This window comes from Oncorhynchus clarkii, chromosome 3, assembly GCF_045791955.1.
Source record: "Oncorhynchus clarkii lewisi isolate Uvic-CL-2024 chromosome 3, UVic_Ocla_1.0, whole genome shotgun sequence".
Lineage (NCBI taxonomy): Eukaryota > Metazoa > Chordata > Actinopteri > Salmoniformes > Salmonidae > Oncorhynchus > Oncorhynchus clarkii.
Window position 1 is genome coordinate 55,388,620 of NC_092149.1, and position 24,414 is coordinate 55,413,033.

The 24,414-nt window shown below is 42.6% G+C and overlaps 1 protein-coding gene across 1 annotated transcript in view; it reads right to left on the reverse strand.

The window, feature by feature from the left end:
- Positions 1–18,998, reverse strand: part of LOC139406036 (phosphodiesterase 11a) — a 52,979-nt gene extending 33,981 nt beyond the window's left edge. The window contains exons 1-6 of the mRNA XM_071148500.1: positions 18,198–18,998; positions 17,252–17,410; positions 7,410–7,499; positions 6,570–6,710; positions 6,273–6,337; positions 4,247–4,379 (exon numbers count right to left, since the gene is read on the reverse strand). Of these exons, the coding sequence (XP_071004601.1) occupies positions 4,247–4,379; positions 6,273–6,337; positions 6,570–6,710; positions 7,410–7,499; positions 17,252–17,410; positions 18,198–18,998 (1,389 nt within the window). The remainder of the gene's footprint in view (positions 1–4,246; positions 4,380–6,272; positions 6,338–6,569; positions 6,711–7,409; positions 7,500–17,251; positions 17,411–18,197) is intronic.
- Between the last annotated feature and the right edge of the window lie 5,416 nt (positions 18,999–24,414).

A 24,414-nucleotide genomic window follows, 5' to 3' on the forward strand; every position in this document is an offset into this window, starting at 1 on the left:
AGTCACCATCAGTCTCATGGTGAAATCCCTGAGTGGTTTTCTTTCTCTCCGGCAACTGAGTTAGGAAGGACGTCTTTATCTTTGTATTGACTGGGTGTATTGATACACCATCTTATTTTTTTTTCTACCAATAGGTACCCTTCTTTTCAAGGTATTAGAAAACATCCCTGGTGTTTGTGGTTGAATCTGTGTTTAAAATTCGCTGTTCGACTGAGAGACCTTACCGATAATTGTATGTGTGGGGTAAAGAGATGAGGTAGTCATTCAAAAATCATGTTAAACACTATTATTGTACACCGAGTGAGTCCATGCAACTTATTATGAGACTTGTTAAGCACATATTTACTCCTAAACCTATTTAGGCTTGCCATAGCAAAGGGCTTGAATACTTGACTCAAGATATTTCAGCTTTAAATGCTATATTAACTTGTAAAAATGTTAAAAAACATAATTACACTTTCACATTATGTGGTATTGTGTGTCAGTTAGGTTAGAATTGTGGAGTAACTACAATGTTGCTGATTCAATACCACGTGGTATTGTGTGTATGCTGTAACACAACAAGTGGAAAAAGTCAAGGGGTGTGAATACTTTCTGAAGGCACTGTTGAGAATGTAACGCATGCATTCTTTCAGCAGTATTTCAACTCTGCATAGGTAGAAGGTTCACTATGGATCGGACATAATCATTTTCAATACAATCACAAAAACAGGGGCACCGTTGGTTGCATTTTATCGACCATTATTATCACGTGAAGATCAACCGTTGAGATCGGAACTCAAACATCAGACAGAAAAGCCTCGGAGCCATATCAAACGGATATTTTCATATATAATTCATAATCATGTGACAGCGATCAAAGCTGTAGTATTGTTTGGGTCTTTTATGAGGCTTGCTTCTCCGATTTTAACCAATAAAAATAGCTGCTGAATGGTTTCGGTTATCATTCAAATACATACAGTAAATGTATATACTGTACAGTAAGCACCTAAACATGGTACATACAGTGCCTTCGGAAAGTATTCAGACCCCTTCACTTATTCCACATTTTGTTACGTTACAGCCTTATTCTAAAATGGATTAAATGGAGATAAAAAATCCTCAGCAATCTACACACAAATACCCAATAATGGTAAAGCAAAAACAGGTTTACATTTTTTTTGCACATTTATTAAATATAAAAAACAGAAATACCTTATTTACATAGGTATTCAGACCCTTTGCTATGAGACTAGAAATTGAGTTCAGGTGCATACTGTTTCCATTGATCATTCTTGAGATGTTTCTATAACTTGATTGGAGTCCACCTGTGGTAAATTAAATTGGAAAGGCCACACCTGTCTATATAAGGTCCCACAGTTGACAGTGCATGTCAGAGCAAAAACCATGGCATGAGGTAGAAGGAATTGTCCGTAGAGCAATCCGAGACAGGATTGTGTCGAGGCACAGATCTGGGGAAGGGCACCAAAACATTTCTGCAGCATTGAAGGTCCCCAAGAACACAGTGGCCTCCATCATTCTTAAATGGAAGAAGTTTGGATTCACCAAAACCCTTCCTAGAGCTGGCTGGCAGGCCAAACTTAGCAATCAGTGGAGAAGGGCCTTGGTAAGGGAGGTGACCAAGAACCCGGTGGTAACTCTGACAGAGCTCTAGAGTTTGTCTGTGAAGATGGGAGAACCTTCCAGAAGGACAACCATCTCTGCAGCACTCCACCAGTCAGGCCTTAATGGTAGAGTGGCCAGACAGAAGCCACTCCTCAGTAAAAGGCACATGATAGCCCGCTTGGAGTTTGCCAAAAGGCACCTAAAGGGCTCTCAGACGACAAGAAACAAGATTCTCTGGCCTGAATGCCAAGCGTCACATCTGGAGGAAACCTGGCACAATCCCTACGGTGAAGCATGGTGGTGGAAGCACAATGCTGTGGGGATGTTTTCAGCGGCAGGGACTGGGAGACTAGTTAGGATCGAGGCAAAGATGAAAGGAGCAAAGTACAGAGAGATCCTTGATGATAACCTGCTCCAGAGCGCTCAGGACCTCAGACTGGGGCGAAGGTTCATTTTCCAATAGACCCTAAGCACACAGCCAAGACAACACAGGAGTGGCTTCGGGACAAGTCTCTGAATGTCCTTGAGTGGCCCAGACAGAGTCTGGACTTGAACTCGATCGAACATCTCTGGAGAGACCTGGAAATAGCTGTGCAGCAACGCTCCCCATCCAACCTGACAGACCTTGAGAGGATCTGCAGAGAAGAATGGGAGAAACTCCCCAAATACAGGTGTGCCAAGCTTGTAGCATCATACCTGAGAATACCTCAAGGCTGTAATCGCTGCCAAAGGTCCTTCAATACAGAACTGAGTAAAGGGTCTGAATACTTATTTAATGTGATATATAGATTTTTTATCTATATATACATTTGCAAAACATTTCTACAAAACTATTTTTGCTTTGTCATTATGTTGTATTGTGTGTAGATTGATGAGGAGAAAAAACAATAATAAATTTTAGAATAAGGCTGTAACCTAACAAAATGTGGAAAAAGTCAAAGGGTCTGAATACTTTCTGAAGGCACTGTATACAGTACAGTTGAAGTCGGAAGTTCACATACACCTTTGCCAAATACATTTAAACTCAGTTTTCACAATTCCTGACATTTAATCCTAGTAACAATTCCCTGTCTTTGGTCAGTTAGGATCACCACTTTATTTTAAGAATGTAAAATGTCAGAATAATATTAGAGAGAATGATTTATTTCAGCTTTTATTTCTTTCATCACATTCCCAGTGTGTCAGAGGTTTACATACACTCGATTAGCATTTGGTAGCATTGCCTTTAAATTGTTTAACTTGGGTCAAACGTTCTGGGTAGCCTTCCACAAGCTTCCCACAATAGGTTAGGTGAATTTTGGCCCATTCCTCCTGATAGAGCTGATGTAACTGAGTCAGGTTTGTAGACCTCCTTGCTTGCACACGCTTTTTCAGTTCTGCCCACAAATGTTCTATAGGATTGAGGTCAGGACTTTGCGATGGCCACTCCAATACCTTGACTTTGTTGTCCTTAAGCCATGACCCCAAACTTTGGAAGTATGCTTGTGCTCATTGTCCATTTGGAAGACCCATTTGCGACCAAGCTTTAACTTCCTGACTGATGTCTTGAGATGTTGCTTCAATATATCCACATAATTTTCCATCCTCGTGATGCCATCTATTTTGTGAAGTGCACCAGTCCCTCCTGCAGCAAAGCACCCCCACAACATGATGCTGCCACCACGTGCTTCACGGTTGGGATGGTGTTCTTCGGCTTGCAAGCCTCCCTCTTTTTCCTCCAAACACAACAATGGTCATTATGGCCAAACAGTTCTATTTTTGTTTCATCAGACCAGAGGACATTTCTCCAAAAAGTACGATCTTTGTCCCCATGTGCAGTTGCAAACCGTAGTCTGGCTTTTTTATGGCAGTTCTGGAGCAGTGGCTTCTTCCTTGCTGAGCGACCTTTCAGGTTATGTCGATATAGGACTCGTTTTACTGTGGATATAGATACTTTTGTACCTTTCCTCCAGCATCTTCATAAGGTCCTTTGCTGTTGTTCTGGGATTGATTTGCACTTTTTGCACCAAGGTACATTAATCTCTAGTAGACAGTCTCCTACCTGAGCGGTATGACGGCTGCGTGGTCCCATGGTGTTTATACTTGCGTACTATTGTTTATACAGGTGAATGTGGTACCTTCAGGCGTTTGGAAATTGCTCCCAAGGTTGAACCAGACTTGTGGAGGTCTACAATTTTTTTTCTGAGGTCTTGGCTGGTTTATTTTTATTTTCCCTTGATGTCAAGCAAAGAGGCACTGAGTTTGAAGGTAGTCCTTGAAATACATCCACAGGTACACCTCCAATTGACGCAAATTAAGTCAATTAGCCTATGAGAAGCTTCTAATGTCATGACATAATTTTGGGGAATTTTCCAAGCTGTTTAAAGACACAGTCAACTTAGTGTATGTAAACTTCTGACCCACTGGAATTGTGATACAATGAATTATAAGTGAAATAATCTGTCTGTAAACAATTGTTGGAAAAATGACTTGTGTCATGCACAAAGTAGATGTCCTAACCGACTTGCCAAAACTATAGTTTGTTAACAAGAAATTTGTGGAGTGGTTAAAAAACGAGTTTAAAATGACTCCAACCTAAGTGTATGTAAACTTCTGACTTCAACTGTATATTGTAATGTAGCTCTAGAGGAGATGATTTTACCTCTGCGTCAAACCGGGGATCCTGGTAGGCATCACTGATGTTGACGGGCAGACCAGTGGACGCTACCAACTCTGCTATACTGTTGTTGATGAGCCAATCAGAGTAGGAGGACTTCTCCATGCTGTCTTTAAAACTACAGGGACACCCGGACGTGGAGGGAAGGGAAGAGAGAAAGTTCAATATTTGGGTCGTTGTAAATATTGACATGCAGTGGAGAAGAGGAGGAGAAGGCCCATAGTCACATGCATGTTCACTGAGAGGACAAATCTTCCATTGTGGGTCGGATCATGTTGTTCAACCGTTTGTTTGGTTGGTTTGGTCTTTTTACCAACAATAACCGTCATCATTATCATCTTAGAAAAGGGATTATTTTTCACATCTCAAACTCAGGCACGTGTACGTCCGCTGTTGTTGTTTCCTTTTTTGCCATGATTTGTATTTAATGAATGTCTCATGGATATCAATAAGGCTCTCCAGCACCTTCTGAAGTAATGAAAAGTTAATTGTGGGATTGTCTTCCTCCCCAGTAGACGCCCACACTGCGGGAGAATTGACTCCTTCCTCAACACAGGCTTCGCATTCAGGTTAGGGTGCATCCATAGCATATTTCTCAGCTAGCGCCTCCTGTGCCGTTCCCCTAACGACACCATACTGTACATACTTGTTTATTGACAAGGAACTTTAAAGATACACATAGAGACACTGTGTCCTCTGAAATCTCTCTGATATCTCCCCCATGTAGATGTAAAACCCACACACACGCAGCAGGGACTAAACCTCAGTAGTGTGATCGCTTCTCTAGCTTCTTCTGCCTCCCGTTAGGTGCAGCCAGAGAACCAGCAATGGAAGCACACAGTACCTCAAAATTATTCTCCCCAAGGGTATAGAATTTCCCAGGTGCTTTAAAAAGCCTACGCCTTTGACGTCAGATTTATTCACTTAATTAAACACATAAATCTTGCACAATCCCCTACGCAAAAATAACCTTTTGGAATAACAAATAGCATCATAAACACATATTCCTTTGAACTTGGTGATCATTTCTGTTTACTTTATAACTTGGAATCAGGCTATGGTCATTTGTCTGCCATTATGGGAGAGCAGTGTGCACTTCACATGATAAGAGCAACACAAATGAAAGGTTATGTGTCTGCTGTCAGAAAAGGCTGAACTGGCCAGCCATTGCAGCCTGACATTTCACTGATTACTATATCATTATGCTTTTTTTAATTACTGCAGTAGTTATCATTGCAGCCTTGAAGTGGGCATGTCTGTTGTAGCCTGCACCGGACTGGAGGATAATTTGTCATCCTTTTGGTGAGGTTTTTCCATCCATAAACAACCCACATTGTCTCCAGCCCCTCCACTTCCAGCCCTTCCCCTGCCTCGCGGGGGAGAGAAGCTCCAAACCCCAATTAAGGAGGACTCCTACAACATGGCCTTCTGCATTTACAATCCCCAATATTACTTCTGCCATATTTAATCTCCACATTTTCTTCCCTTTTTCGAATAAGTGCCACAGAGAAAATTAACAAACAGTTTTCACTGTTTGAGCTTAGAACTAGTCAGACAAGGTTTTGCGCAGACTTCGCAAGTCCGCCGGCGGTATGTCTGCAAAGGCGGAGCTGCGATTCTTTGGCGAGAGCCTTGACATCAGGAGCAGAGGGAAATGGGGATATTTGTGTGACAGAATACGAGCTGCACTCACTACGCAGAAGCACACACGCAGCTCATGTGGAAAGAACTCCTGCTTTCAAAGGACTGTCAACTGGACAGATTTGAATCTTTAAATCCGTAAATGTCACACAAACTCATTTGTCAAACGTGCATTTAAGTTGGCCAACTAGGCCACGGGTCTTTGGATGACTCTGATAAATATGAAGAGATTTCTTTTACAGAGGAGATTCCGTATACAGTATGAGGTGGTGAAGTGTTCACGTGTTAATCGGTACATCCAGACTGGACAGTGGATTTCTCCATGGGAACGAGTGGACTGTTGGGATGGACAACTGTGCACCAACTTTACCTGCTTTCTATGTCTGCACTGCATTTGGGGGACAGCAGTTCGAACGACTTGGTGAATTTCACCACCTGTGGGATGAAAAGAGAAAACACCACTGGTAGAATTGTTTCAAATGGAAATGTCCCCCCAGCATTTCCTCAGGTACTGGAGTAACAAACAATTTGTCAAGTACAAAGCACAATACATCTGATAGATATGAATTCTGTACAGAAATCTAACCCTAGTCAGTGAGGAAAGATAGAGAGAGACAGAGGGAGAGAGAGAGAGAGCGAGAGAGAGAGAGAGAGAATAAGAGCCTACCGGTGACTCAATGTCCTCCAGCAGTTGGACAGAGCAGCGCTCACACTTGAGCAGAGTCTGGGCGCGGTACATGATCTTCCTCACAATCTTCTCCAGGTCTGTCTGCTCCTCAAACAGGTCGTTGACCACCTCCAGGAGCGACTGCGGGTCAAAGGTCACAGCACAGACACACGGACATTACTGCTGCTATTAGTCAATGCATGTCTGGTCAACTAGACACTGCACAAGACATAAGATCACTTTTCAGACGCAGCTAATAAATACTCAAAGCCATTTCAATGGAAATGTTTCACCTCACAGAGCTAGAATTATTGGTTTCTAATATGTAAGGGGACAGGATAATATAATATGCCACCGTTCCACAATAAAGTAGATCAGGCACTTTATCTAAAGCACTACCAACTCAATAAGACACAGCAGAGAGCCTAAACCAGTGAGTAACGGTGGAGGATCTCTGTATCTCTCTCCCCTCTTCTCGCTGGTCTCTGTTCTCATTATGTTCTCCCCCATCAGAGATCAATGTGGGACAAGCATTAGAGCGTCTCTAGACGCCTCCTGTGAGATTTACACCCTGGACCCTCTCGGCACACTGCTGGTCCCTTCCACCTCCTCCCGACCCCTCCTCCAACAGAGAGGTCCAGGCAGGGCTGTACATGGCTCCCTGATCCCTACTGCAGTGGCAGCAAGTGGGCTCATAAAGATCAATACCCAGTCTCACTAGTGTCAGCAATGGGGAGAAGGTGGGCTGCTCTATGGGGATGTAGAGACACCATACTTGGATACTAGTGCACTCTCCAACCCCCAACCCTGCCTTGGCTTGTCCCTGCCTGCTTCCCTTACCCGACTCCTGTCATACTCTTTTCTGGAGGCAGCGAAGAGCTGTGCGTTGGAGATGGCGATCCCACAAAAGGGCAGGTACATCTGCAGCACCTGTGGAGACATCACATCAGACAGACAGTCAATAGGTTGGACATACAGACGCTGAGCTCAACACAAGAAGAAAAGGGTTCACTGTTCAAAGGATGCCCGGCCTGACACTCAGTGACCAGCCAATAGATTCAGAGGAACCGTTACTGTTCAATACACCAAGGTCAGGGGGGAAAGGTTAGTCAATGTGAGAGCAATAAGCCATATGGTTGGTGAGTTCAAAGTCTTCCAAGTCAGAATAATGATTGCCAGCTGCCCTGTTAGGCTATGGCCACACAGAGACGCATGAACACGGAATGGAATTGTATATTTATTCAGCTATTGGCCGTATTGGCCGTCAAAAGTTCAACTCATCGATTTTCGGATGAGCTTCAAAAGTAAAAAGGCGGACATATTGTGCATTTATGGACAGACAATCATCTCTGTTGTCCTTCATCCGTCAACATATGACTACCATTGAAAAACAATTGGCTTAATCTGTCATTTTCTGACCCCAAAAAATATTGCCTTTATTAATATTGAGGCCAGTTTTACTCTATAGGGGAATGAAAATACGACGTAGCTGTGTGCACGGTTATATTCTCATACCATGCCCGGGGGGGAAAACACACCTTTAAAATGGACCTAATAAAGAATGGCCTTTCATCAGTGTCATTTAATTGCCAAGACAAATAAATCAATCCAGTTTACATTTCCCCCGTTTGACTGAATGGTTTGACCCTTTGCCTCAAGGTGATAACATGAATTGCATAACAGATTTCATGTTCCACTCCACCTTTTCTTTCTTTCTGTATCACAAAACATGGGTCCACCTGCTTACAGGGCAGGCTAGATGATGTATGACTCTTGATGGCTGGGGGTTCATTAGCGTGTTATGAAAATCTAATCAACGCTTCGCCGGCAGAAATCGAACGGCATTCCTTCTGTTGCTGCCAATCCAATATTCTCGACAATGCTCTGAGGCACATGCATGCACGCATAGCCAAGGGGTGTGTGGAGAAGGGGTGTGTGGTACTTTACAGTGTGCTGTGGAGATCGCCGTACTAATCAGACCTACGGTATCTGGGACAGAGTACGGGCAGGTCTATCTCACAGACCATGGGGCCTTACCTGAGAGACACTTACACCACTGCCCTGTGACGAAGGATCAAGAGCATTTAAGAGTCCTTTACGTCATATTTTTTAATCAAATCACCTCTGTTTTTGGTTGCTGCTTATACCTGGTCAACCAACAATGCACTTAGGTTTCAGACCCATAAGAACAATGGGGAGTTACTCAGCTGTTACCGGTGATACGTCAGATACTGTTACACAGATCATCTTGTCCACCAGCTCTCTAACACTGAGGAAAGCTGATGTTTCACTGTCGGAAATGGCCGGTGCTATTCGGGATGCTTGGGACGTCCCTACCCCTAAACCCTAACCTTAAACCCTACCCTTACCCATAATCCTTACCTAACCCTAACCTTAACCATTGTAAATGTCAATTTCAATGTCCCAAGGAGCACGGACCATCGGGAGATCCGTGGGCATGTCAGAAGATCATCAGAGGGAGAAATCGTGGCTCTTCTCACTACCGACAAGTCCAGCCTAAGACAGACAACCCATTTCCAAGTTTGGGACTTTATTTGCGCCAGACGCACAACTGTGTCCATCTATGATGCTGGCAATGGTTTTATTCTACACATTTCCCTTTAGGACTAAGCAGCTTACCATCTCTATCAATCACCTCGCCTCTGCATCTCCCGCCGGTCACTACCTTACCACATACATTCACTCTCATGCTTCCTAGGGTGACTCTGCAGCCTACACAGCATTCACTATACACACACGTACACGTCATAACGCATAGAGCACGTTCACATTCAGAGCATAAGGGGAAAGACAGCAACCCTATATATAGCATATACACCTGTACATCCACTAAAGCTATTGAATGATTTAATAACGATTTTCCAGAGCGGCTGTCCAGCGTCCAGCAAGATCACATTAATTACAGACAAGACTTTGGGGACCCCGCTATGGATCTGCCTGTATAAGTAACGGGAAGAGGAGAGGGACACACACGCTCAAGTAAAGCATAGGTTGCAGCAGGTCCATTATACTACAAAGGCTGCATTACAAATAAGAGGCTTCAGCCCATAGAGGCCAGAGGGCTGACCAGTAAAGGTGTGGTTTAATAATGAAACTGACAGAGGCCTTGGGGACCCACTACTAATGTAGGGGAAGCCAAGAGGCCGTGACGGCGTTGCAGTAGGCTGCTGTACACCGAAGCCTGGCTCTTAATTATTTTGTTAGCTACACAAGCTGTTTACAGGAGCTAGTTGAGCTAGCTAAGGATTGTATTCAATCTATTCAGAGATGTTATGCCATTCAGCCCATTGTTGCTGTGCCAAGAGTCTTGCCGTGTTGCGTCTATTCTCCCTCTGCGTACAGCGGTAAGTCCCCCGTTTCCCTCTGATGTCACTAGGGTTCTCTCTAACTTGCGTCAGCAGTGCATGTAGCACTTTCCAAATGCATTTAGCTGTGATTGCTCTTTATGGAGGTGGCATCAATTATTGATGTAAGAGGAATCCACACTGAAACAAATTCTCACCATGCAGCTGGCTCTTATTATTCAATTTGACCATGAATAGTTCCAGACACTTCACAGATCAGGTGAAGATGAATGATCTAGTTTCCTGTGGGTCTTGTGCGTGGCTCTGGAAGCTATCAGGGCGGGTTCACAACCCTTTATATGCCTTTATTGACTGCGGAGCTACGTTTTCACAGAACACTTTAACAGCACTGAGTGGCTCTAACTTCATGCAGACCACTACTGATTGGGTAAAACAAGCCTTCTAATGGCACCACATGATGTCGAACGGTGCTGATTAACTGAAGACGATGTAGGGCGATGAAACAACTGAAGCCATTCCTTTGCAATGGAAGATAAGCGAAATGGGCGGGGGACCGTTGGGCAATGCGACCATTGGCGAGGGAGCGTGAACAAAGCAGGACCTAAGTTGGGGAAAGCCAGAGATACTGTGTATAATGACAAGATGGTCTAGTCTCCGGCCTAACAATGGGAGTTGTTGTCGCAAAGGCTGAAAGGCAGCCGATCTGCTTAACGCTGTATTCACATTTTGATGGGAGTGGACCCTCTCGCTTCACCTCTTCCTCTCTCAGCTTTCCCACTCCCTTACCACATACATTCAACTCTCATGCTTCCTAGGGTGACTCTGCAGCCTAGTTAACATGTACTGGCAAGACAAATATGTTTGAATTATGTTTAAAGTATGAAGATCTTTTATATTGACTAGTAACTGATTACTAATTTCGAAATATAATCAAATTCTACTACTTACATGATTGTAAACAATTCAATATTAACCAATGTTGTAGAGGGTACATAAAAAAAGAAAAAGGCATTTTTAAAAAACACATTGCATTGAAACAACAGTAAGTGTTGCATCAGCGCAATAATGTCAAGTTAGGTTATGTGTGAAAAGACTTTGAACTACAATATATTACCCCTGCGACATATTCTCCAGAAGTGCTTTGGCTATAAAGTGCTCTGGTTCTTTATGGAGCTTAATTCCAGTAGAGGATTGAGAGCCTTTAAATCGGGGTGACTATTATGGTGTCCTTGTGTTCTGCAGACTACAGTTCCATCTGCAAGCTGAGAAATGGTGCGGACTAGAACAAAACTGGAGGACAGGGGTATGTGGACTCCAAACACAGCTTTCTCAATGGTAGGACATGTAGTGTGAATTGACATGATCAAATACACAGACATATTTTGCCACATTAATAACTGCGAGTCATTGTAACGTGTGCCCTGTGTCATCCATCTCTAGATCAATATTCAACACACTGTGTTACTACAGTATTCCCACAAAAACTATTTCTCCCAAATTCACATTTGAGATGTTAATAAGACCTTCAATATTTGTAGAGTTTTTACAAACCTCATGCCAAACAGCTAACCTTGAAGATCACACTGCAGTGATCCCTGAATCAGGGAAAATCCCCCCATGGGTAACAGGGTGAATCAACAGCAGAGAAAGAGGGCATTTGATGAAAGGTTACAGGCCCAGTCCTCCATAATGATCATCACTTCAAGCCCAAATTGGCACTAATTACTCTGATTTGCTCCAAGGGTCTGGCCTTATCGGGAGCGAGCTACACTACATAATTTCAACATCAGTTCAACATGAGTGCAGCCAATCAAAAGAGCCAAGCACCATTTCCTGCTCTGTGTCACTGAGGGCTGTCCAACGAAGCATGTTCGGTCGAGCTCATAAAGAATGATAGAGGCCTCTCGTGGCCAAAAGGCCATTTTAGCACGGACAGCGCCATTAAGAGTTTCCACCATGCCTCCGACATTTTAAATTAGTCAAAGTAGACAACTGGGGGGATTCCTATGGGTGGTAGCCTCACTGGCGATGCCCATGCTGTCACTGACATTATAATAGCGAAGATAGAAAGATGAGTCTTCTATCTATCTCTATGGTCGAGCTGCACCGCCCAGCCCTCTTGACAGCTGTCAGCCAGGGGAACGAGTCAGCACTGCGCGCCTCACATGATGTTAGCCCATGTTCAATCTCTCTCTAGCTCATACTCTTATCCCCATTTGCTTCAAGATATTCTGTGCCCAAGAAAGGGAAAGTAACTGAACTGAATGACTACTTGACCTGTAACACTCATTTTCGTCATCATGATATACTTTCAGAGGCTAGTTATAAACCACATCACCTCCTCCCAACGTACTATTGGGTGCACACTGCCAGGCCTCCAGGACACCTACAACACCAGGTGTCGCAGGCAGGCGAAGAAGATCATCAGGGACCTCCGCCACATCATGCTGAATAGCCACCACCATTGAGCAAGTTGAGGAAGATAAACTACGTATGACATTGGATGGTCAATTATCATGGGTAATTCATATCGACAAAGTTGTTGTGAAGATGGGGAGGGGTATGTCTGTTAGAAAAAGATGTTCTGTGTTTTTGTCACAAAAACCAAATGTACTAGTTTTTCGGGCTCTGGTCTTGTCCAATCTTGATTAGTGTCTGGCTAAGAACAGAGCCTCACACCTTGCCCTTAACTGCATATACAGAACTAACATCAACAACATGCCTGCCAGTCTTTCCTGGTTGAGGGTTGACGAGAGAGTAACTGCTTCTCCAAGCTTTTATGAGAAATAATACTGTGATGAAAAATACAGATTGTCTGCATAATCAAATAACATTCATCTCAGACACCCATACATACAGTACATAGCATGCCACCAGGGGTGTCTCTTCACAGTCCCCAAGTTCAAAACAAATTCACGACGATGCACAGTTTTATACAGAGCCATGATCTCATGGAACTCCCTTCCATCTCCAATTTTTCAATTTGTGTGTCTGTCCTTGTGTGTCTGTCAGTGTTTCGTTACTTGTTGTGTTTTGTGTTTTTTTTGTGGACCCCAGGAAGAGTAGCTACTGCTTCTGCAAAAGCTAATGGGGATACGGGTAAAGAAATAAACAAATGTCTCAGCATCATTCTAGTAGGCCATGTCTCAACGCCCAAACACTAGCAATATCCTGGTAAGACTGATGCCACGGTTACCAGACAGCCTCAATCATTTCATTGGGGTCTTTAATTTACATTTCCTTTATCCAGGGCAGGGGGCAGGGGACAGGAGAGGAGAAGATGTGTGGTGACCGTACAGGCATGCAACCCAGCCCCCAACAATGTACACCCTCCCCACTGTGGTACATAGACATAATAAGGCTCCCACTCCAACGTGATCAGCATTGAACCCATGGTAAACTATCAGCTGTATTGGTCAGCGATATAGGACTTTATTGTCTGATTTACTGTCTTATTATCGCCTCACTTAATCTCAGTTATCATACCGTCCGGGAGTCTATTACAGCAATGTGTGAGGTGTGATTATAGTTAATTGTACTTGAATACCAAATTGAAAATGTCTAATCATCGGCCATACATATTGGTCTTTCCCTCCGGAAAGAGAGAAAGAGACAATGCTGGTAACCTCAGTCCAGGATTGTATTTATTTCTGTTTTTCAAATCTTCATTTTGGAACATTTCAGACGGGAACTTGGCTCCAATGAGACATGGTGTTCCCTCATCCTTCTCTACAAATGTACAGTGGTGAAATTGAGTGAAAGTGGATGTTACAGTATTACAGTAACTCAATTGGACAGGGAATGTGGCAGAGCCATGCCAAAAACTTGAGAATGTGGGAACAGGCGTTGTTTGGCTGCCAATACCATTTCAGTTGTTGCAGCTCAGTCACCTGACAGGTGTATAAACAGGTATACAGACAACACACTTTTCGACAGACAGGGGAGCGCAATCTAGCAGTGTTCAATTAGCTCATTTTACACAATAACATTTGAAATGATCTTTAAAACAGTAATATTATAGCATAGTATCATGCAAAACGAAATAATAATTCAAGGACCAGACACTGCACCATGGGGTCAAGTTATTTGCGTCTGAGAAAGTCTATCGGTGTATTTATCCAATAAAGATAATGAGGAAATACAATTATGCATAAATTATCCAAGCTTCCCAAAGTACTCTAATCCTGTAGGGTATCAACATAACACAATTTACAGAGCGTGGCATTTGAGAACAAAGACATAAAATATGTTTAGCTACGGTAATATATTAAATGAGCGTGCAGTGTGTTGGTGATAAGCACTTATTTACAACAACAGATTGGGAGGGGGGGGGGGGGGGTCTACACAAAATTAAACATTTGCAGCAAAAATGGATAGTCTGTTTGAAAGGGTGCACTTCATAAATGTAATTCTACAAGGTATTTCAATTAAAGCATTACTGCATTGTAGCATGCAGCTTCTGCCGTCCTCAAAGGCCAACATAGGATTTCATTACTAATTCAGTTGTAACCATCCCGTGCATTGGCGTGATGCTAATGCAATGTGAAACGTGCTGAAAACACAGTGAAGAGACTGTGTTAGTCCCTGTGTTAGTCCCTCCACCCCATTATACACAGTGGGACAACTCTAAACCTTTAATAAGTGCATTCTACCTACCATAACATATCCAAAAGGGTTTCATTTTTATTTTCAAAGAGTCCTCTGCGTTTAGCTTTATGCAGTTGCTGTTTTTCAGAAGAATGCAAGGCTAAGAGATGCACTGATGAAGGAAGACAACATGTGCCTTGGAAATCTACCCTGCACAACTGTGAGCCACGTCACAGGGCTGCCTGCCTCTGCCTGGCCGTGGAAGGGTTTGAAGTGCGTAAGTACCGAGCGCCAGTGCAGACTCGTTATGCCTCTAGCTGAGACTGGCTAGCGAGCTAAATGAATAACTGTGCCAAATAACAGCTCATTAGAAATCCGCAGATCCCATCAGGAAGATCAATGTGAGACGCCAGCATCCTTCCTACCTCACTGGATCTACCTTATTATGGTTTCCCTTCGCGCAGAGACGATTGTGTCTTTGTCTTGGGTGCAAATGTCAACTCAGCTCATCTGCGTACAGCGTGAGTCAATTCAGAATGGAAGACATGTCAGTAAAACTCACAAACCCTTGTGTGTATCCACTGACAGCTTACTGCTTACTGTACAACCCCAGTGTTTAGTCACTTTGGCTAATACATACCTATTAATGTGGTGGCAAGGAGTCAAAGTTTCTTGTAATTCCCTTGTAAATGTCATCTAGTACTAGAAGACAGGGTAGTTGCAAGCGCCTCTGTGAATGTTTCAATTCTACACTGAATGTAATTGGTATTTGGATTACTTCACTGTGACAGAGTCAATAAACACTACAAACTGGGTGTCTTCTATTTATAAACAACGTCCATAAATGTGTCTTACGGCGGTCCAAGATGATGAAAGACAGTGTTTCTACCTTTGAGTAGAAGCATGGCAGGTTCAGCCCCCGTTGCTGGGGGTTCATTGTTAGAAAGATAAATGATGGGGAAAGCCAATTAGTTTTGCTCGCAGACATTAATGCTTAGGTAATTATAAAGTACACGACCAATCAGTCTCCACTGCTTTACAACGTGGACAGACAGCCATAAGAAAGACACCACTTCCCCTGCACCTTTGCAAGCCTTGCAAACCCCACAGCTATAGACCGTATCCCTGAAAAACATTTGCCACTTGTGCTCTAATACAGGACAATGATAATGTTACCTAACCGATGTGAACCCTCGGTTTGGACTACAAAACTCTTATCTTTGCCTGAAATGCACAGGTCAGTATTTTGTAAACGCATAATAATGGTATATCTTCCCCCTGGCTTTATCTCTCATTTAGTCGTTACCAACGGAATGAGAGCAGCTTAATTAAGAATGGCTTAGATGGATTTCGTGTATTTCTTTCTATCCATTTCATGTGATTCACAGACGAGAAATCGTCAATGGTCTCTATAAGTGGTCTTCATCATACGGTCCACATATCACTCTGTGTTCTGCCTCAGTGACTTCATTGTTTCTGGGATCCTATAAAAAAAAAGGATGTGGGCTGTTCCAGAGACGATGGAGGCATGCCTTTTTACACATGAGGTAAAACAGACGTCTATACCTGACATGTCAGGACCATTACATGTGTGGACTCTCTCAGAACGAGGGGACAACTGAAGGCTGCAACGTGCGACAGATGAAAGGGGAGAAACAGAGACCTACGCTGAGAAGTTCAGCACAAGCAATTGGCATTCGTCTAACACTCCTGTTAACGTCGCTCAAAAACGGAATATTTTGAGTTGTTCGATGGTAATGAAATAGTTGAGTGTTGTTACGAGTGCAACAACAGTGTCACTACAGAGGTATAACATGTTGTAAAGTATTACCTATCAAACCATCAAACTGCAAAAAAATGTATTGCCTTGAAATGGAAATCTGAAGTAGTCGTATCCCACTGGAGAAAATGACTTACTGGTTGAGGAAGTCAGAGACATTTTACAGAATTTGGCAACCCTTTATTGATTTTGTGGAGAATCTCCCCTAACATCACATTGTTTCTATCTAATCCACAGGTAATTTTGCACACTCAATGTACAATATGTAGCCTACTTCAGGTGACCATATGATCTAATTAAGCATTAAGACCTGAGGGGGTATAACAGCAATTAGGTACCTCAGGGGTTTGTGGTATATGGCCAATATACCACGGCTAAGGGCTGTTCTTCAACACAACGCAACGCGGAGTGCCTGGATACAGAACTCCAGCCGTGGTATATTGGCCATATACCACAAACCCCTGAGGTACCTAATTGCTGTTATAAACTGGTTACCAATGTAACTAGAACAGTAAAAATAAGCATTTTGTCATATTTATTTATTATTTAACTAGGCAAGTCAGTTAAGAACAAATTCTTATTTACAATGAAGGCCAAACCCGGACGACACTGGGCCAGTTGTGCACCGCCCTATGGGACTCCCAATCACGGCCGGATGTGATACAGCCTGGATTCGAACCAGGGACTGTAGTGACGCCTCTTGCACTGAGATGCAGTGCCTTAGACCGCTGCGCCACTCGGGAGCCCATTCCCTGGTATACGGTCTGATATACAATGGCTTTCAACCAATCAGCATTCAGGGCTTGAACCACCCAGTTTATAATGTTTCTTAATCATTTTTTATTTTATTTATTTTTTGTCTGTTGGTTGTCTTGTAAGGAGGCTATTGTCACTTTGTTATATTGTTGTCTAATGTCTTTTCATTTCTGTTTTGAATGTTGTTCTTGATTGGAAAATTAAATACAAAATAACAGTCAAATTGCAGTTACCTTCTCATCGTCTTCAGTGAAGAGAGACCCTCCTGGACTCTTGTTGATGGCCTGGGCTACTCCAATGATCTCCCCATCACTGTTGTGAATGGGCATACAGAGAAGGGACTTGGTCTTGTATCCTGACAGCTTGTCAATCTCATCACTGAAACGACGGTCCTACAATCCATGGAAGATGGAAGGACATAAGCGCACATAACAAGTATTAGTACATTTGTGTTATAAGGCACATCACTTCCTGTGAGATCCCGTGATCAGGCCCTAACTCATTGTGGAGTGATGACATTGTGTTGCATGCAAAAATGCTGTGGGGAAAAATGGTCTTCAACCATGAATGGATATGTCAACCTAAGCACCCTGCCTGACTATACCATTAATATGGTTTTGTGTTTGATTAGCAAATCTTCAAGTGCGATTGAAAGCAACATAGTTTGGCTTGGCACTACCACACTAACTTCAGGAATGTATATGCATGAGTTGTGCATTCAATGCCTGCAGACCGGATTGTAAATCAATTGATCAAGACTACTTCAAATAAGATCAGCGTTAGGTCCTGGGGCCACTGGGGAGTCAGCTTGGCAATAGTCCACATCATCCCTGGTGGCTGGTGAAACATCACATCACCACTGAAGTATAAACATGCACTTCTCAATTCCATTTCATTACAGTAGGCTTTCTTTACTTCATGTGGTGAGATCAATTTTTCTGTTGATTAATCAAGAGTCATCGGTCATCATAGGCTTGTGTGTATGGTGATAGATGAGGGAAGGATTCAAATTAATCAATTATTATTCTGATGCAAATGCAAAGCTGTGTGTTGATGTGCCACATGATCTCATCTGTTGCACACAGACAAACAAACACAAAGGTGGGAGTGCTCTCTCTCTCTCTCTCTCTCACACACACACAGACATACACACACACAACCACACAACCACACACACACCTGATAGGCATCTGGGATATTGACTGTCTCTCCATGCTCAGCAACATATCCAATGATTCCCTTTCCCCAAGGAACCTGAACTTCATCCGAGTTGCTCATGGAGGGTAAAACTGTGATACCTGCATGAACATCAAAGAATTTGGATACCAATGTCTTCTTATTTGCTGAGCCTTCCACTAAGAATAAGGAACAGCGGTCTGCATCGACCATTATACACACAAACACCAGGATTTTGTAGCTGAGGCTAGTTAAATCCAAGTCGTTAGATATGTCTTTTACCAATTCCAGGAAAAACTCTCGTTCGTTGTGTTCTTTAAGGTAATATTTGAAATCGACAGCTGTGGATGGATACTGAGGTATGTTCACTCGCGACTCCAAGAGCGCGCTCAGGATGTGGGCAGTGGTTGGAGGCAACGAGCTGGCTTTTCTCAGCAGAGCTCTCCTCCTCATACTTGTCAGTGGCTCCTGAGCCCTGTAGTTGACTTGCTCATCATATGTCCTGTTGCAATTCATTGCTTTGGACCTGGCGAAAGTTTTCCGCAGTTCCTTCTGCGATGCTCGTCTATGCGGGCCCCCATCACCTTTGCAGCTCGCCCAACTGTCTTTACAGGCGCTGACGCTTGTTTTCTCCGACTCGGCGACTGCGGTTGTACTTGCTGAAGTTTTGCTTGCCTGGTGATTCTTGAGCCATTTCTCCACCATACTATGTTTCCCTTTTCTGTTTAGATAGTCCTCAAACAACTCAGGATGCGTATCCAGAAAACTTTCCACGTCAGAGAATACCATATTGGACACTGCCATGTCGGTTGTGTTGATGGTCCTGGCTGAACCAAATCCATAAAATTGCACAATAAATGTTCATTTATAATATTTTACAGAGTATCAAAAAATAAAGAAACCTAGACACTTCTGTAACACGACTTCCCTTAATCCATTCATAACGAAACTATCGTTGAGGTCTAGGCTACATATCTTGTTGCTTTCTGTACAAAATATGATGGAGAAATTATGAGGAATATACCACCTCACCTCCAATAACATATTAACTCTCAATTGCAATTAATAAAAGCCACCTCTCATGGATGAAAGACAGGATGCAAAAAGACTCACGGACTTCGACTGTTCTTTATTCAGAGAGCAACTGCTGCCGCGCACTGGCGGTGCATCACCGGAGTGGAGAGTGCGCAAATGACGTTGGCTATTGCCGTGTTCAAAACAACTGGGAACTCGGAAATCTCCGATTTCCTTGGATTCAAGATAACTGTCAACGAGCTCCGATTGAGAAAAATTGTTTCGAACATTCATTCAATTCGGAAACTCGGGCATCTTTCTAGAGCGCGGACTTTCCAACCTGAAGATCGCTAACGTCATGATTTGACCTCGTTTTTCCCCCAGTTGTCTTTAAAGGACAATATGGAGCTGCTACCGAAGCTCAACTTCGGAGCTCTACCAAATCTATTATGTACAGAAATATTTAGAGCAGTGTTTCCAACTTTTTCCAATTCTATTTCATTTTAGAGTTTATAATGAGTAATTACATGATTGTTTAAAATAAACTATTCATTATTGAATTTAGTTAGACTAGATATAGCCTGTGTCTAGGTGTATGTGACAATAAAACATATATTTATTTATGAATATGCAACATTTTTTTTAAAACAAGAGCCTTAATCGCATCATGTCGGAAGTGTGATAACAGTGGCCTCTAGTGGAAATTTACGCTGTCACGTTCCAGAACACACGCACTCATGCATACACACACGCACACTTTTCTTGTTGTTGTTCTTTTACCATAATTAAGCTGTGCAGTGCACAAATTGTCACTTTACAATTGTGTTTATGGCTATCCACAACACCAATTCCTTGATCTCATTGTTTCCATCCAGGACCATATCTCTTGTTTCACCCGTTACAACATTTCTGTGATGTGTAACTGCATTCTCCTCTAGAGGGAGCTGTACTCCACACTGTGGAATACGATCAATGGTCTTTCACGTTTGCACCATAGAAATAGATAAAGGACTCATCTTTGTATCTGTGCCATTATAGCATCTGTGACAGCATTGGCAGCACCACTGAGGCTATCTCCAATCCTGAAGTAGTCAGTTTTCTTCTTCACAATTGGCTGATCGCTCCTGATGACCCGTTTGGACATGACTCCAACAGGGTCACCAGGAGGGATCAGCCAATGGTGGAAGAGTTTGGCCAGAGGATGAGTCTGAGTTGTATTTCACTGTTAGTTTTACAATTGTTTATATTTTATTACAAATATTGATGATGGGTAAAAAATAATTTCCAAAAAATAACTGGCGACTTCGTCCAAGATGTCCGACAATTGTTTTCAACTGTCGATTCATAGACCGTCTATATATCCGGGTTGCATCTAGTTTATACAGACCAACATCACATGGACACTAGCACTCAGTCCACACAGGGTGCAGCGACGACGTCATCACTTCCTCCAACAACATGGCAGACACTGGATAAACATAAAATGTTAATATCTTTGGCTGTGAGTGATGTAAAAAAAATGGGATGTTTTGTGTGCAAAGGTGATGACTAAAGTGTCATACTGGGAATTTTCAAATCTGACTTGTATGGAAATGTTCTTTCTGGGCTGGGCGACAGTTAAACTGCAGTACCAAAGAAAAACTGTAGGAGCAATTTAAAAAGTGCTTCTAATGACCCCAGGCCCCTTGGGAAGCCCTCAATGGTGCTGCCAATGCTAAAAATGCCTTTTGGCCACTAGAGGCCTCCTTTATTCTGTGTTCAAAACAACTGGGAACTTGGAAATATCTGACTTCCGAGCGTTCACAACAACTGGGATCTTGAAAAAAAACATCTCTGATTGGGAAAACGCGATCATCCAACTCGAAATTCCAAGTCGGAAACTTTCTAGAGCTGACTTTCCGACCTGAAGTTCACTGACATTTGACCTAGTTTTTTCCTCGAGTTCCCAGTTGTCTTGAAAGCACCATTAGCCCTCATTCATCCTATTCACACTTCTGTGTTAAGCTTGTGGGATAAAATTATTAAACATTCCAAAAATACATTAAAATTGGGGCATATTGATTATACAAGTGATGCCAGGTGTTCACACACCATTTGAAATGGTGATTGATAAAGTCAACTTTCATATGTTCACTAACCAAAACATTACTGTACTGGCTCTCTCCAAGAATGACCTACATTATGTGTAACATGCATCTGTAGGTTGCCTAAGTCCATCACATGCAACTTGACCTGCCCTACACAACACAACTGTCATGACTGTCGAGAATCCAAATAGGTCAGACCAGGTTTGCAATGAATAACTTCAATCAGACTCCGACTCACCCGTAGAGGGGGAAGGAAAGAACTAGTGGGGATTAACAACTCACGTCCTGTTGTAAATCAAGGGAGAAGATCCAGGCCTGCGCTCTCCAAATTCACCAAAGGAATGTGTCTCAACATACATTTTCTCCGCTGAAACTCTAACACGTTCAAAAGCAAATACTGGAACAATATTTCTAGTATATAACATAACAAATGTTAGAAAGGAAATACTGTAACTTGGGAAGTATAACCACTACGTACGTATATGATGTTTCCATACTGTGTTGTGCATGTAATATGCAAAATGATGAAAGTGTTTTTGTTAAGAGAGGGATGGGATTTGAGAAGTTATAAGAGATAATTGTTTTCCATAACTTTTCACAGTGAGGAATCACCGCCCCGGAGTGGGGTCAGGGAGCGAGCCAGCCTGTCGAAACTGCCCCTTTCGAATAAAAGGTATAAATGATGGGTTATGAAACACATTGGACCAGAAAAAGCGTGAAGCAGCAGCTACACGTTGTAAAATGGTTTGAACTTTGAATCTCAACATGAGGTGGAGACGATAAACTCCCCTCCCGGACAATCACTGGTATGGCTGATTAGCTGTCCTAAGTAAAGTATCTTCGAAAGCTAATTTAAGTAGGACCCTCCTGTTACTCTGCTCATACCATCGTATTATGCTACTCTCATCATCCCATTGGGGAACCATCGATACAGCTGGCTAAGCCTATCTTCAAAGAAGCATCTTCAAGAGCGAATAATCAACTCTGTAGTTCTGTTCAGGACTACACGACAAGTCAACGGACAACTACAAAGAATGACAACAGTAGAAGAGTTGTTGGAACCATTTTGGACAATCAGAGCATGTTCACCAAGAGATCCGCGGTGAACCCAGGCATTTCACGTAAATACATTCATGATTTCTTGCTCAAAGCCGGCGGCGGTTCGTGTGCAAAATATATGGTTATTGTAGATGAGAGTAGTTTCTGAATGTGGCAATGTTAAGCGTCTCTGTCCCTCCATCTCTTCTTTAACAAGTATCCATGCTGTCATTCCGCTAGGGACCTGTTTTCAGTGTATTACGTCTACAGTCAATAAGTGTTTATCCTGTGTTCCCATTTAATTAGCTAGTAAATAAATAATTAAACCAATTTGTGTAGTTCTGAACCATAAGGCTCAGGTTTTTGCAGATGCAACGTTTGCGACTTCAGAATGGTGATATGATACAAGGTTATGATTAATAAGTTGAATCTGTATAGATGCGATAGGTAAATAGGTGAATTTAATTTGTGAGATGGTGACTCTTTAAAGAACCGCTCTTGTGGTGCCCCAGATCCTAATGAGTTAATTGTTACATGATTAATTTAATCGGTTAACAATTAAACATTGTTAATGTTAAGGTCAAATCACAACACAGCTGATTAGTAGAATCAGGTGTTAGTGCAGGAGTGGAACAAAATGCTGTACTCCAGGAGTAGGTTTCACCATTAAATTCAGGTTTGACCTCTCATGTAACAACCCACAGAGGATTGAGAAACGCTAATGGGCACTTAAAGGTGCTGCATGGTCAATCTGACATCTGATTTGTCAGTGCAGCATTTAGGGTGATACGGCCTCAGAAGTCAAATCAAATCAAATGTATTTATATAGCCCTTCGTACATCAGCTGATATCTCAAAGTGCTGTACAGAAACCCAGCCTAAAACCCCAAACAGCAAGCAATGCAGGTGTAGAAGCACGGTGGCTAGGAAAAACTCCCTAAAGGCCAAAACCTAGGAAGAAACCTAGAGAGGAACCAAGCTATGTGGGGTGGCCAGTCCTCTTCTGGCTGTGCCGGGTGGAGATTATAACAGAACATAGCCAAGATGTTCAAATGTTCATAAATGACCAGCATGGTCAAATAATAGTAAGGCAGAACAGTTGAAACTGGAGCAGCAGCACGGTCAGGTGGACAGCAAGGAGTCATGTCAGAAGTCAGGGCATTCATACTTTTGAGTAAAGCTGTTGTCAAGGAAGTGAGCTTGTGTTTATACAGGACCTCCTGTCAACCAATCATGTCAATGCGGAGCTATACAGAGCCCTCCGCATTGTTACAAAATTTGGGAGGCGCACAGCGATGCAGTACGGAGCTCAATTTGATATCTGCGTCCCTCGAGTCACCAATACTGCATCACACCCTCCATAAGGAGCCTTGGACCATATTTTCAGGTCTTAGTCTCACATACCGTAATGGTGAGACAAGTTTATTGAAGTGTCCTTCAAACTCTGCCATTTTGATATATACAAAAATAAACTTATACGGGCCTTATATTGTTTGCTCCTGCCGTTAATCACAACTGCTGAATAAAACCGGTCTACTACTTGTACCGGATCTCAGGCTGTGGGGCCAATTACCTGAAAACCTAATTTGGGAACTCCGCTCAAGTGTCTTTTACACCTGCAACGTTAGGTCACTGAACTCAAGATTCAGTGCATTTCGGGCCTTAAATCAGGGTTTTTGCTCAATTCATGCACCTTGGTTGGAGAGGGAGGTAGTGTTGCCTTCCTGATACTTGAACCAGAACAGAAAAAATAAATAAATCAAAAATTGGGATAATTGTTTAGCATGTAATTTATTCAATTAACTCAAATAGAACCATATCATCAGGTATTGGCTACATAAGACATTACCATGGTCTGTAGTAGACGTTACTTTCAAGACAACCCTTTAAAATTAGAGACTATTCCAAATCTGATTGAGGGTTTGCATTAGCAAGTATTAAAACCACTACCGATACAATTAGTTGAAACTTTTTTTGTGAAACAAATATTACACAGCTTTGACCCAATAAATTATGGAATACTTACAGTCTATGGATCAACAATTTATGTATACATACTAGAGACTGTTAGACCAAGGGATA